The sequence below is a fragment of the Dreissena polymorpha genome, chromosome 11 (genome assembly GCF_020536995.1).
Source record: "Dreissena polymorpha isolate Duluth1 chromosome 11, UMN_Dpol_1.0, whole genome shotgun sequence".
Lineage (NCBI taxonomy): Eukaryota > Metazoa > Mollusca > Bivalvia > Myida > Dreissenidae > Dreissena > Dreissena polymorpha.
The window spans coordinates 53,975,679-53,990,035 of record NC_068365.1 but is presented as its reverse complement, the minus strand read 5'-3'; the positions used below and the strand labels follow the sequence as shown (position 1 = coordinate 53,990,035).

The 14,357-nt window shown below is 39.5% G+C and overlaps 1 protein-coding gene across 23 annotated transcripts in view; it reads left to right on the top strand.

Annotated features, from left to right (window-relative positions):
* Positions 1-14,357, top strand: part of LOC127851279 (protein O-mannosyl-transferase TMTC3-like) — a 93,362-nt gene that overhangs the window by 18,188 nt on the left and 60,817 nt on the right. For all 23 annotated transcript variants that reach the window (XM_052384931.1, XM_052384955.1, XM_052384954.1 and 20 more), the window contains 6 exons: positions 1,604-1,719; positions 2,252-2,424; positions 3,419-3,671; positions 9,134-9,285; positions 10,185-10,268; positions 14,095-14,232. In XM_052384931.1, the coding sequence (XP_052240891.1) occupies positions 1,604-1,719; positions 2,252-2,424; positions 3,419-3,671; positions 9,134-9,285; positions 10,185-10,268; positions 14,095-14,232 (916 nt within the window). The remainder of the gene's footprint in view (positions 1-1,603; positions 1,720-2,251; positions 2,425-3,418; positions 3,672-9,133; positions 9,286-10,184; positions 10,269-14,094; positions 14,233-14,357) is intronic.

The window sequence follows — 14,357 nt, the reverse complement described above, 5'->3', positions numbered from 1 at the left end:
GCGGGTTCTCGTCGGATGATTTTTCACAGAGTTATGGCCCTTTAAAATTTTCCATTGTACAAATAGTGCAATTCTTGTCCGAGCTATTTCTCAGCAACTTATTATGGGAATTCAATGAAACGTTATGAGAAGCTTCACTACCAAGAGGAGATGTGCATATTATCAGCCGGTTCTCGTCGGATGATTTTTCACATAGTTATGGCCCTTTGAAATTTTCCATTGTACATATAGAGCAATTCTTGTCCGAGCTATTTCTCAGCAACTTATTACGGGAATTCAATGAAACTTTATGGGAAGCTTCACTACCGACAGGAGATATGCATATTATCAGCCGGTTATGGTCGGATGATTTTTCACAGAGTTATGGCCCTTTGAAATTTTCTATAAACTGTACATAAAGTGCAATTCTTGTCCGGGCTATTTCTCCTCTACTACTGACTGGAATACAATGAAGCTTTATGGGAAGCTTAACTACCTTGAGGAGATGCGCATGTTATTAGTGGGTTCTGGTTAGATGATTTATTTAGAGAGTTATGGCCCTTTGAAATTTTAAAGTTGCTAAACCATCCATCGTATTATTTTGTCCAAAGTTATGCCGCTCAAGACGTTTCCTTTTATCTGAATATATGGTGCAATATTGTGACAAAAAAAACCTTTGGGGAGCATCACCCGTCTCCGACGGTTTCTTGTTTTTATTAGCTGATGACTTATTATATAAACTGATACATTATACCAAATGGGTTACAGTTGTTTTGGGGTGTCCGGTAAGCACAGTGGTTGATACACACCTAGCCAACACGGGTTCAAACCCCAGTCCCTGTGGCATATGAGTTTGGTTGGTGGGCTCCATACTTGACATGTGGGGTTTTGTCCAAGTAATCAAGTTTCCACCCACATCACAAGTTCAAGCCAAAATATCTGTAATAATAAATTAATGAGCTAGATATTGACGCTGTAATTCAATGTTTGTAACTTTCAAGAGTCTATTATTTAAATTAGGTAGGATTGCTGGGAAACACCCCTGGTCCTCACATAATGCAGCCAAAGGGGCAGAATGACCTTCGAAAATGATCAATCACAACAGTTTTTCTATTGGTCATCATTGTAATAACAGTCAGTTTGAATAAAATATGGGAAATCTTTTCTTAATCCCATAAGAAGCAAAGTGAAAATGGCTGTTGCAACCAGCATAAAAACAGAACAGCACTTGCAGTCTGTTCAGGTTTTATGCTGTTTGCTGCTCATCAGTAACTGAGGGTTGGAAATCAAGCCTTTAAAACTTGAATTTAGTAAGAAAGGTATTTAATTAAATGTAACTTTCTAAGGGACTACAAATGAGTCAAAAGACATATCTATGTGGGAAAGGGTTAATACATTAACGTAAAGTGTCATCCCTGATTAGCCTGTGCAGTCTGAACAGGCTAAGCAGGGACAACACTTTTGGTTCAAACTACATAACGAAAAGTACCATGATAGTGGACATCCCAGATTAGCCTGTGAAGACTACATGTGCATTTAGCCCAATTTTCCCAGAATGAGGCTTACAGAATAAAAACTGTAAAGATAATGGAGCCATTGCCTACATGGAGTGCCCATGTTTCAGACTGGGGACCTCTGGTGTGGACGATATGTCTGGTTACCATAGCAATGCTGTGCAAGGAGCAGGGAATCACCGTGATAGGCGTGTGTGTCGTCTATGAGCTGTTTGTGGCACAAAGGGTGAGTACCAAAGGATTTGACTGTATAGAAAAAGATACATTATTGCTTTGGAAAAATATGAGGCTAAAATTATTAGATCTTATTTCCAGTAAATTCTTAGGAGCAATAATTTTAAAAGAATCGAAAGTCTTTATCTTTCTCTTTCATATTCCATGTTTTTCACATGCCACAGACTGGATAAAATGCACTTCAAAAAACTGAATAGAAAACTATATGTTAACGGACCTGCTTTACATATGTCTCAGACCTATAAAAGGCTATTGTATCTCAAAATATGTCATTTGAACCTTGCTCAGGGAAAACGGGGCTTAATGCATGTGCAGGAAGAGTCATCCCAGATTAGCCTCTGCAGAATTTTTACTAAGAAAACGATTCCTTAAAAAAACATACAATATAAGCTGAAAGTGTTGTCCCTGATTAGCCTTTGCGGACTTCACAAGCTAATCTGGGACAACACTTCACACATTTGCTTAAAGCCCAGTTTTCCCAGAGCATGATTAAATGGTTAAATCCCACCTCTCCCCCTCTATAGGCATTGTTCAAGGACCTGTGGTCCATACTTCTGGGCATCATGCAAGGCAAGCCTGCGCTGCCTGAGTGGCTGTGGGGCTCAATCATTCGCTCAGCAGTACTCGTGGGGTCAACGCTGTTCCTATTGGTCGCCCGTATCAAGGTCATGGGGGCACAGCTGCCTGTGTTCACTAAGTAGGTGCTCTCAGTGTAGACAGCCCATTCATCAATCCACTTACCCGACTATAGCCTGTTTCAATAGAAACAAGTATCGTTGGAAACGATGGATGCTCCCCGATGATGCGCTTTGTCAATCTAATGTGTTAATAACCACCTAAAAAAATCTATTATTAGCCTTTCTGACCTTGACCTTGAACCCAGTGACCTCAAACCTCTTCAAAAGGTAGAGGTCCATGCAAGGTACCTACATGCCAAATATGAAAGAGATCGGTAAAGTAGTGAAGGTCCTATGAGAAACTGTAACAAAAGCGTGACGGAAAATCTATTATTAGACTCAGTGACCTTGACCTTGAACCCAGTGACCTCAAACCTCATCAAAAGGTAGAGGTCCATGCAAGGTACCTACATGCCAAATATGAAAGAGATCAGTAAAGTAGTGAAGGCCGTATGAGAAACTGTAACAAAACCGTGACGGAAAATCTATTATTAGCCTCAGTGACCTTGACCTTGAACCCAGTGACCTCAAACCTCATCAAAAGGTAGAGGTCCATGCAAGGTACCTACATGCCAAATATGAAAGAGATCGGTATAGTATTTAAGGCGCTATGAGAAACGGTAACAAAAGTGTGACGTAAAGAAGTAAGGAAGGAAGGAAGGAAGGACAAACTGGCAACTATATGCTTTGCCGAAATTTTATTTCGGGGAGAATAAAAAGCTCTTTGGTTTTGTTTTCTTACTGTTAAAAATGTCCTTATACAAATTTAACATGAATTTGTCCAGTGATTATCTTCAAACAAAACTCCATTAGCTTGACCTATAAGTTTTGAACCTCATAACATTTTTTGTTTCAACATTTTATTTTAACAATAGAAAACTACATACGCATATATACATATTAATTAAAACAAAATAGCTAATCACAATTATTTTGATTCAGCCAACCTCAGAGCAACTGATTTTTACTGTTTTTACCTAAGCAACATTTTTAATTTAATGAATTTTTTTCCAGATTTGACAATCCAGCCTCTGTCTCCCCTACACCCGCCCGCCAGCTGACATACAACTACCTCCTGCCAATCAACTTTTGGCTCCTCCTCTTCCCCTCTGACCTCTGTTGTGATTGGACGATGGGCACCATAGCTGTGCTGACCTCCATTGCTGACCCCCGTAACCTGGTGACCGTGCTGTTCTGGGCGTGTCTGGTCAAGGTCGTACACACTTCCCTTGTGAGGCAAGGTAGACTCAACAGGGCCATTATTATGGTACGTATAAGACTGGGTCCTTAACCCTTCACCACTCACATAAGAAAATTAACCCCGTTGTAATTCTTTTAGAAAATCAAATAAAATCAAAGACCTTTCTTTCTAGATTCAAGTTTTAGAGGCTTTATTTCCTACCCTAAGAAACTGATGAGCAGCAAACAGCATGAAACCTAACTCCCAGGCTGTTCTGGTTTTATGCTGGTTGCACAAGCCATTTTCACTTTGCTTTTGAGTGCTTAGTGTGGTTGTACATCCCAATATTCAGATCCGAATCATTTTGACAGAATTTTATTGACAATAAAAATCAACAACAGCTACTCTAAAGAATGTTCTGCAATGCAAACTAAATCTTTGATCACCACAAGTAGATTCACTCAATTGTGAGGAAATTGTTTGAACTGAAGGCAAGTTGTAAATTTTGCAGATTTTGTTTTCAGATATTTTGTTGTCAGAAATTTTAGATTTATCCATTTCACTGAAAACATTTACTTTAAAAAAATATTGTTTTTAAATAAAATAAAAGTTTACGTAAGGTTGACTTAATTATAAATGTAAACATGTATTTGTTTTGGTAACATTATACAGAAGATTTTGCATCTCTTTTAAGTTGTTTGCTTGTGAACAACTAAGGGTAATACCACACGTTTCAAGCCAGCTTTCTCTTAACTACGATTAACCCTATAACTGCCGCATCTGCCACATATGCACTGAGAAAGAGTTGTACAATTTATACCAGAGGTTTGAGTTCTTAATTATATTTATTCACAAATGGAAACATAATGTGAATATCGTATTAAATGGAATATTTTTTAACAGAGCCTTAAAACTGTATGTTTATTCCTGCCCAACATTCAGTATATGTACTTCTGCAGGTAATCCTTTCATAAGACTTCCTGATTATGTTGGTGATCTTTCCTGGCAGTCCATAGTGTCTCAGAAGTCTCCAGAGGGACTCCCGGTCAACGCTGTCAAACGCCTTTTCATAGTCCATTAATTATACCCCCACAAACGAAGTTTAGGGGGGAATATAGGAGTGAACTTGTCTGTCTGTCGGTCGGTCGGTCTGTCTGTCGGTCCGTATTTAGTGTCCCCTCTCTAATTCAAGTAGTTTTCATTCGATCTTCACCAAACTTGGTCAGAAGTTGTATCTACATGATGTCTAGGCCAAGTTTGAACATGGGCCTTGCCGGGTCAAAAACTAGGTCACGGGGTCATTTAGTGCGTTTTCAGCATGTCTGCTCTCTAATTCAAGTAGTTTTCATCCAATCTTCACCAAACTTGGTCAGAAGTTGTATCTAGATGATCTTAAGGCCAAGTTCGAACATGGGCCTTGCCGGGTCAAAAACTAGGTCACGGGGTCACTTAGTGCGTTTTTTAACATTCAGCATTGTGTCCTCACTCTTATTTAAGTAGTTTTCATCCGATCTTCACCAAACTTGGTCAGAATTTCTATCGAGATCATCTGAAGGCCAAGTTCGAACATGGGCCATGCTAGATCAAAAACTAGGTCACAGGGTCACTTAGTACGTTTTACACATTGAGCATGGTGTCCGCTCTCTATTTCAAGTAGTTTAAATCTGATCTTCACCACACTTGGTAAGAAGTTGTAACTAGATGATGTGTAGGTCAAGTTTGCACATGGGCCATGCTGGGTCGAAAACTAGGTCACGGGGTCACTTAGTGCGTTTAAAAAATTGAGCATGGGGTCCGCTGTTTTTTGTGAAGAAGACATGCAAAATATTATGTGTCAATGTGGCATGTGGAGGTATTCATCACGTCTGTGACAAAGCTCTAGTTTGACATACAGCGGCGAATTCTAATCCAGGGATTGTTCCAGAATGATGCCCAGGTTTGCGATCTGGTCCGTGCACGATCTCTCCTTTCGAAAGCTGTTGGTTAAGGAGATGCAGGTCGACTGCGTCTTTCATTAAGTTCAGCAGGATGCGATTGAACACCTTTCCTGAGATGGACAACAGCGTGATTCCTTGGTAGTTGGAGCAGGAATTAAGGTCGCCTTTCTTGGGGAGCTTGATAATGTATCCCTCTTCCCACTCTGTTGGAATTTCTTCGTCCCATATCTTGCTGAAAAGTCCACACTGGTCTTGACATCAGCCTAAAGCGCTTTTGCTGGTATGCCGTCGGGTTCTGCAGATTTGTTGTTCTTCAATTTCTTGATAGCACTGCTGAGTGCTGATCTCTTCCTTTGTAGAAACCCAGCACTTAATTGGCAGATAGCTTGTAACTGGCGGAATCTCCTGTGGGTTCGCTGGAGCTGGCCTGTTGAGAAGCTCCTGGAAGTGCTCAATCCACCTCTTCTTCTGCCCTTCTTCATCTGTTATTACTCCTCCATTTTTGTCCCTTACTGGCCTCTCTGGCTTGGCAAACTTTTCTGCTAATCTCGTGGTGATGGAGTACAGATCTGTTCTGGTAGGCTGCTTCTTCTGCCTCTGTTGCAAGCATCTCTAGGTAGTTCTACTTATCTTCTCTAACACTTTGCTTGATGCTGCTATTTGCTACGGTGTACTCTTCTTGTGCTTTCACTTTTGAAGCTCCTGTTCTGCTGTTGTTGACACTTGCCTTCTTTTCTCGTCTTTCTTCAACTTTCAGAATCGTCTCTGCTGATATCCACTCCTTTTGGGTGTATGACTTGGAGCCCAGTACTTCTATACATGTTGAGGCCACTGTAACTTTCACTTGCTGCCACTTTTGTTCTATTGTCTCTTCCAGCAGCTCCTCTTAGACCTGGGACTTGTTGGAGAGAGTGAACTTGAACTCTTCTTGCTTCCAGATGTCTTTCAGTGTAGCAGTGTCGTAACGTTGGCATTGGCTGGGCCCTCATTTCCAAGTCTTCTTCAGCTTCAGTTTCAAACGAGCAACAATATGATATTGGTGCAAAGCCATGTCTGCTCCTTACTTGACGCATACATCCTGAAGAGAGCGATGAAACTTCCTCGAGATGCGCAGGTGATCAATCAGGTTTTCTGTAAACATGTCTGGCGACACTCAAGTTTTCGTGCACATCCTTCTGTGATGGAGAAAACTTCCTCTTATGATCAGGACTGGTAACTTGTGGCGCTCAGATCGGAGAATCTCTCCCGTTCTCATGCCTAACCATGGCTTCCCCATAATCTCCTCATATCCTAGGTTGTCAGTGCCGATCTTCGCATTAGAATGATTATGTTTCTCTTTTGTCTGTCTTGTATGTTGATTAACAGTCTGTTGTAAAATGTGTCCTCGTCCTCTTCACTGTCGTTCGTCAGAGCCCAGCCTTACTTGTTGTTTTAAAGTCTGGCACTGATTTCTCACATTCATCTCAGACTTACTTGTTGTTTCAGAGTCTGGCACTGATGGTTTCCCATTCATCCCTTCCTTACTTGATGTGTAAGAGTCTGGCACTAATGGTTCTCCCATTCATTACAGTCTTACTTGATGTTTTAGAGCCTGGCATTGATGGTTCTCCCATTCCATAAGCCTTACTTGATGTTTCAGAGTCTGGCACTGATGGTTCTCCCATTCATTACAGCCTTACCTGTTGCTTCATAGTCTGGCATTGATGGTTCTCTCATTCATTACAGCCATTCTTGTTATTTCAGAATATGGCATTGATGGTTCTCCCATTCATTCCCGCCTAACTTGATGTTTCAGAAGCTGGCACTGATGGTTCTTCCATTAATTCCTGCCTTACTTGATATTTCAGAGCCTTGCATTGCTGGTTCTCCTATTCATCACAGCCTTACTTGTTGTTTCAGAGTCTGGCACTGATGGTTCTCTCATTCATCCCAGCCTTTCTTGATGTTTCAGAGTATGACACTGATGGTTCTCTTATTCATCCCAGCCTTACTTGATGTTTCAGAGTTTGGCACTGATGGTTCTCCCATTCATTATAGCCTAACTTGATGTTTCAGAGTCTGGCACTGACGGTTCTCCCATACATTACAGCCTTACTTGTTTCTTCAGAGTATAGCATTGATGGTTCTTTCATTCATCCCAGGCATTCTTGTTGTTTCAGAATATGGCACTGATGGTTCTTCCATTCATTCCTGCCTTACTTGATGTTTCAGAGTCTGTATTGCTGGTTCTACTATTCATTCCAGCCCTACTTGATGTTTCAGAGTCTGGCACTGATGGTACTGCCATTTATTCCAGCCTTACTTGATGTTTCACAGCCTGGCATTGCTGGTTCTCCTATTAATCACAGCCTTACTTGATGTTTCAGAGTCTGGCACTGATGGTTTTCACATTCATTATAGCCTTACTTCATGTTTTAGAGCCTGGCATTGATGGTTCTCCCATTCCCTAAGCCTAACTTGATGTTTCAGAGTCTGGCACTGAAATTTCTCCCATTCCTACAGCCTTACTTGGTGCTTCAGAGTCTGGCATTGATGGTTCTTTCATTCATCCCAGCCATTCTTGTTGTTTCAGAATATGGCACTGATGGTTCTCCAATTCATTACAGCCTTACTTGATGTTTCATAGTCTGACACTAATGGTTCTCTCATTCATTGCAGCCTTACTTGATGTTTCATAGTCTGACATTGATGATTCACCCATTTATCACAGCCTTACTTGATGTTTCAGAGTCTTGCACTGATGGTTCTCCCATTCAGAACAGCCTTACTTGATGTTTCAATATCTGGCACTGATGGTTCTCCCATTCATTACAGCCTTACTTGATGTTTCAAAATCTGGAACTGATGGTTCTCCCATTCATTACAGCCTTACTTGTTTCTTCAGAGTCTGGCATTGATGGTTCTTTTATTCATCCCAGCCATTCTTGTTGTTTCAGAATATGGCACTGATGGTTCTCCTATTCCTTACAGCCTAACTTGATGGTTCAGAGTCTCACACTGATGTTTCTCACATTTATTACTGACTAACTTGATGTTTCAGAGTCTGGCACTGATGGTTCACCCATTCATCACAGCCTTACTTGATGTTTCAGAGTCTTGCACTGATGGTTCTCCCATTCAGAACAGCCTTACTTGATGTTTCAATATCTGGCACTGATGGTTCTCCCATTCATTACAGCCTTACTTGATGTTTCAATATCTGGAACTGATGGTTCTCCCATTCATTACAGCCTTACTTGTTTCTTCAAAGTCTGGCATTGATGGTTCTTTCATTCATCCCAGCCATTCTTGTTGTTTCAGAATATGGCACTGATGGTTCTCCTATTCCTTACAGCCTAACTTGATGGTTCAGAGTCTCACACTAATGTTTCTTCCATTCATTACAGACTTACTTGATGTTTCAGAGTCTGGCACTGATGGTTCTTCCATTCATCCTAGCCTTACTTGATGTTTCAGAGTCTGGCACTGATGGTTCTCCCATTCATCACAGCCTTACTTGATGTTTCAGAGTCTGGCACTGATGGTTCTGCCGTTCATCCCAGCCTTACTTGATGTTTCATAGTCTGACATTGATGGTTCTCCCATTCATCCCAGCCTTACTTGATGTTTCAGAGTCTGGCACTGATGGTTCTCCCATTCATCCCAGCCTCAAACCTGTTCTTCCCTGTGGGGTTTGTGGTGGCAGAGAGGATCCTGTACACCCCCAGCATGGGCTTCTGTATGCTGGTCGCAGCTGGCATGGATGTACTCATGAAGAACAAAAAGTGAGTTGATTTGTTGTTAATTTTGGGTTTATGTTCCCTCCTGCCCTGAGGCTTCATCATGTTTGGATTGTTTATTCCATGCTTTAGAGGGAGGGATACAGCATTGGCGCTGTCTGTCAATCCTTTGTATAAGATATTAACATGAAACTTCATGGGTGTATAGATATCAATGAGCTGAAGCGCCAAACACATGAACCAGATCCCTATCATTTCCTTAATAAAAGTTATTGCCCTTTGTTTTTGGTATGATGTTACTTTTTAGGACTGTATCTGAGATACTGTGCAGAATTTTAAATGAAACTAAGTGGGTGTATATATATCAAACAGGAGAATTGCAATTGATAAAAAACAATAACCCTCATAATTAAGTCTGTCAAAAAACAACATTTATTTGGTAGGGGATATCAATTAAATAAATTTGCCTTTAAGTTGATAAATTTGTCATTTGAATAATGTTTGTCTGTCAAAACAATTACTTTTCTCTTTTGCCTTTAGCCCTTAGCTAGCTGATATGATTTATTTTACCACATTTATTAAATATCTATTGTGTATCACAACCATCATGAAAATTGTTATCTTAAACACCTTTAAGACTACACTTTCATCTGCAATTGACCAATTGCATGATATTATTTTGTCTAAATGATGTTAATAATGTCAAATGACATCACATCAGTGAACATATTTTAGAATGTATCAGCATGTTTTAGTGAAATCTATAGTTGTTTTGTGTCATTATAAAGCATGCTATAAAAAGGTCTGACACTGATCATTTATACCATATTTTGTTTCACTTATCCACATGATATGTTAGTAAGCTTCACAAAGACCTCAAACACACTTTCACATATAAAATCGTATATGTCTGCAATACAATTAATGTCAAGCTCTATGTTCAGACTGCCCAAGGCCCTGCTGACTGTGTTGCTTGGAGGACTGCTAGTGTCACATGGCCTCAAGACTTACATCAGAAACATAGACTGGTGAGTATGGAATATAGACTTTAAGCTATAGGATAGATTTGTTGGTATGGCACATAGACTCATGGGTAAATAACATTAAGTTTTATATCATAGAATGGTAGGTATAGATATTAGAATTGTGAATATGGACTGGTTGGAAAAATATATCAGGGAAGAGATCACCAACTGGTGGGAATGAAATTATTGGATGTGAGTGATCAAAAAATAGACCGGTGGGTATAAGTAAGAGCACAGACTGTCGGGTATGAGTAAGAACATAGACTGTTTGATGTAAGTTAGAACATACATTGTTAGATATGAGTTAGAACATAGACTGGTATATGAAATAGAACATAGACTGTTGGATATGTGTTAGAACATAGACTGCTGTATACAGAGTTTTCCCTAAGAACCGGCCGCCGGCCAAATTGACCGGTTCAATCGATTTTCTGGCCGGTTCAAATGCTGGTAACAAAAAAAAATAATGAGAGGTTTTGCAACTTTGATCGATGTAATTGTTAAAGTTAAGAAAAGACGAAATTAAACAAGCGAAAACATCGATTTAACATCGTTTTGTTTATGTTCTTTATACTTCCGTGTGTACGTTTTACCGAACAAGTATAATTTATAACGGCGCTTCTCATTGGCTGATTATTTTGAGTACGCAAATAACTACAAAACGGCGTTTCTCATTGGCTGATTATTTTGAGTACGCAAATAACTACAAAAATCGTAACCACATGGTTTTCTCAAAATGAAACGAACCCTGAGAGATTTTTTCAGTGTGACAGCGCCTTCAAAACGTCAGAAAGGTTTGTATTGATGAAAATCTCGATGAAAATGCATGAAAGAAATTATTCAAACAATACTTTTAGTTGAATAAAGTTTGCAATGCTGTGTTAGCCAAATACACGTGTTCAAACCCGACCCCTTGATGAGAAATAAATGGCTTTGGCATAACCAGTAGCTTAGTTATTGACTTGTTTCAAAATTCATCGCACACTATGCACAGTATAATTATTTGGCACTCCCCTCACAAATTTTTTAAAAAATTAGAAAAATTCCATAAGTGATACACAAAAAAACAAGTAATTTTCATCTCTAAAATTTCTGTCCAAACCCCCCCAAAATGCACCATTTTGCGTCTAGATTTTCAAAATTTTTCGGGGGGGCATGCCCCCGGACCCCCCTAGCAGGAGTGCCTTGCTTGGCCTGTTCAAATTTTTATTTGGCCTGTTCAAATAAAAGGAAGGGAAAACCCTGTGTATATGTGTTAGAACATAGACTGTTGAGTATGAGTATGGACATAGACTGTTGGATGAGTTAGAACATAAACTGCTAAATGAGTAAGAACATAGACTGGTATGTATGAGTTAGAATATAGACTGTTGGGTATGAGTTAGAACATAGACTGCTATATTAGTAAGATTATAGACAGGTATGTATGAGTTAGAATGTTGGGTATGAGTTAGAACATAGACTGGTCCATGTGTAAGACCATAGACTATTGGATGAGTTAAACCATAGACTGGCAGGAATGACTTGAAACTTATTATGTTGGGTATGAGCTAGAACATAGACTGATGGATGAGTAAGAAACATAGACTGGTGGATAAGTAAGAACATAGACTGGTGGATCAGTTAGGACATAAATTGTTGGGTAGGAGTTAGGACATTGACTGGTAGGTATGATTAAGAACACATTTTTAGCCAGGTTTTCCGAAGGAAAAAACTGGTTATTAGATTGGTGAATGTTGGCGAGCGGGCGGGCAGAACAAGCTTGTTCGGGCCATAACTAGGTCGTAAATTGTGAGATTTTAAAATCATTTGGCACATTTGTTCACCATCATTGGACGGTGTGTCATGAGAAAGAATTACGTTGTTATCTGCAACGTCAAGGTCACACTTTGAGTTCAAAGGTCAAATATAGCCATAAATGATCTTTTCCGGGCCATAACTATGTCATTCATTGTGAGATTTTTAAATTACTCGGTACATTTGTTCACAATCATTGGACGGTGTTTAATGCGAAAGAATTATGTCGATATCTTCAAGGTCAAGGTCGCCATGACTAAAAATAGATTGAATTTGACACAAGGGGATTACTTGGAACAATCAGTAATAATGCACATTTTGAATTGTGTCCCTTTATCAGACTTTTTTACAAATTGAAATCAAGGTCGCCACAACTAAAAAGGAGATTGAATTTGACACAAGGGGGGTAACTAGGAACAATCAGTAACAATGCACATTTTGAATTGTCTCCCTTTTTTTCAAATTGAAAACCTGGTTTTGTGACAATTTTGTCCCTTGTCTATTAGATATGAGTAAGAACATATACTGGTAGTTATTGGATAGAGCATAGACTGTTTTATATATGTTAGAACAGAACTGGTGAATATGAATTACAATAAAAGAAGGTGCATATCAATTCCAACATACTCTGAAATCATAAATAAGTACATACACTGTTGGGTAGAACATTGACAGATGTGTATTATCACGACAATTTGTTGGCCTGCATCCTACACTCAGATGCAAATAAAAGTTATGTATTCTTGGCAAGAACATAGCCATAATGGCTATGTGATTCAGTATAGTCATATCAAACATATACATATAGGACATATGTTGTATGTTAACTAGAACAAATAATTCTTGATATTGCAAGCTAAACATTTGACTGCTCTCTATTTTAAAAGTGCATCATACTTAAGATTGCATTGTATTAAAACCCAATATATTTACTATTCTCATAAGGTTGTCTTCCTTGAAGGTGGATCAGAGCGCACTGATCCTCTATTTCACAGACATCAGAGTGCTCACTGTCCTCTATTTCACAGACATCAGGGTGCTCACTGTTCTCTATTTCACAGACATCAGAGTGCATGCTGTTCTCTATTTCACATAGGACATCAGAGTGTACACTGTTCTTAATTTCACAGGACATCAAAGTTCACACTGCTTCTCTATTTCACACAGGACATCAGAGTACACACTGTTCTCTATTTCACACAGGACATCAGAGAACACACTCTTCTCTATTTCACAGAACATCAGAGTTCACACTGCTTCTCTATTTCACACAAGACATCAGAGTACACAGTGTTCTCTATTTCACACAGGACATCATAGTACACACTGTTTTCTATTTCACACAGGAGATCAGAGTTCACACTGCTCCTATATTTCACTAAGGACCATAGAGTACACACTGTTCTCTATTTTACAAAGGACATCAGAGTATACACTGTTTTCTATTTCACACAGGACATCAGAGTTCACACTGCTCCTATATTTCACTAAGGACCTCAGAGTACACACTGTTCTCTATTTTACAAAGGACATCAGAGTAAACACTGTTATCTATTTCAGACAGAACATTAGAGAACACACTGTTCTCTATTTCAAACAGGACATCAGAGTATACACTGTTCTCTACTTCACACAAGACATCAGAGTACAAACTGTTCCCTATTTCAAACAGGACATCAGATTATACACTGTTCTTTATTTCACACAGGACATCAGAGTACAAACTGTTCTCTATTTCACACAGGACATCAGAGTACACACTGTTCTCTATTTCACACTGGACGCCAGAGTACACACTGTTCTCTATTTCACACAGAACATCAGAGAACACACTGTTCTCTATTTCAGACAGGACCTCAGAGTACACAATGTTCTCTATTTTACAAAGGACATCAGACTTCACGCTGTTATCTATTTCACACAGGAAGTCAGAGTACACACTGTTCTCTATTTTACACAGGACGTCAGAGTACACACTGTTCTCTATTTCACACATGACATCAGAGTACAGACTGTTCTCTATTTCACACAGGACATCAGAGTACACACTGTTCCGGTCTGCCTTAAAGGTAAACAAGCAGAATGCCAAGCTGTGGAACAATGTGGGACATGCCCTGGAGAAGGAAGAGAAGTGGGAGGAGGCACTGGGATACTTTCAGAAGGCAGCAAGGTATGACATGGGGGCATGTTATGTATTTTATTTTTTAACTAATATATCAACAAGATAAGGTAACTTTGTTGTGGCATTGTCAGCGGTTTGTGCATACTGTAAATTGTGAAGATTTTCATAATGGA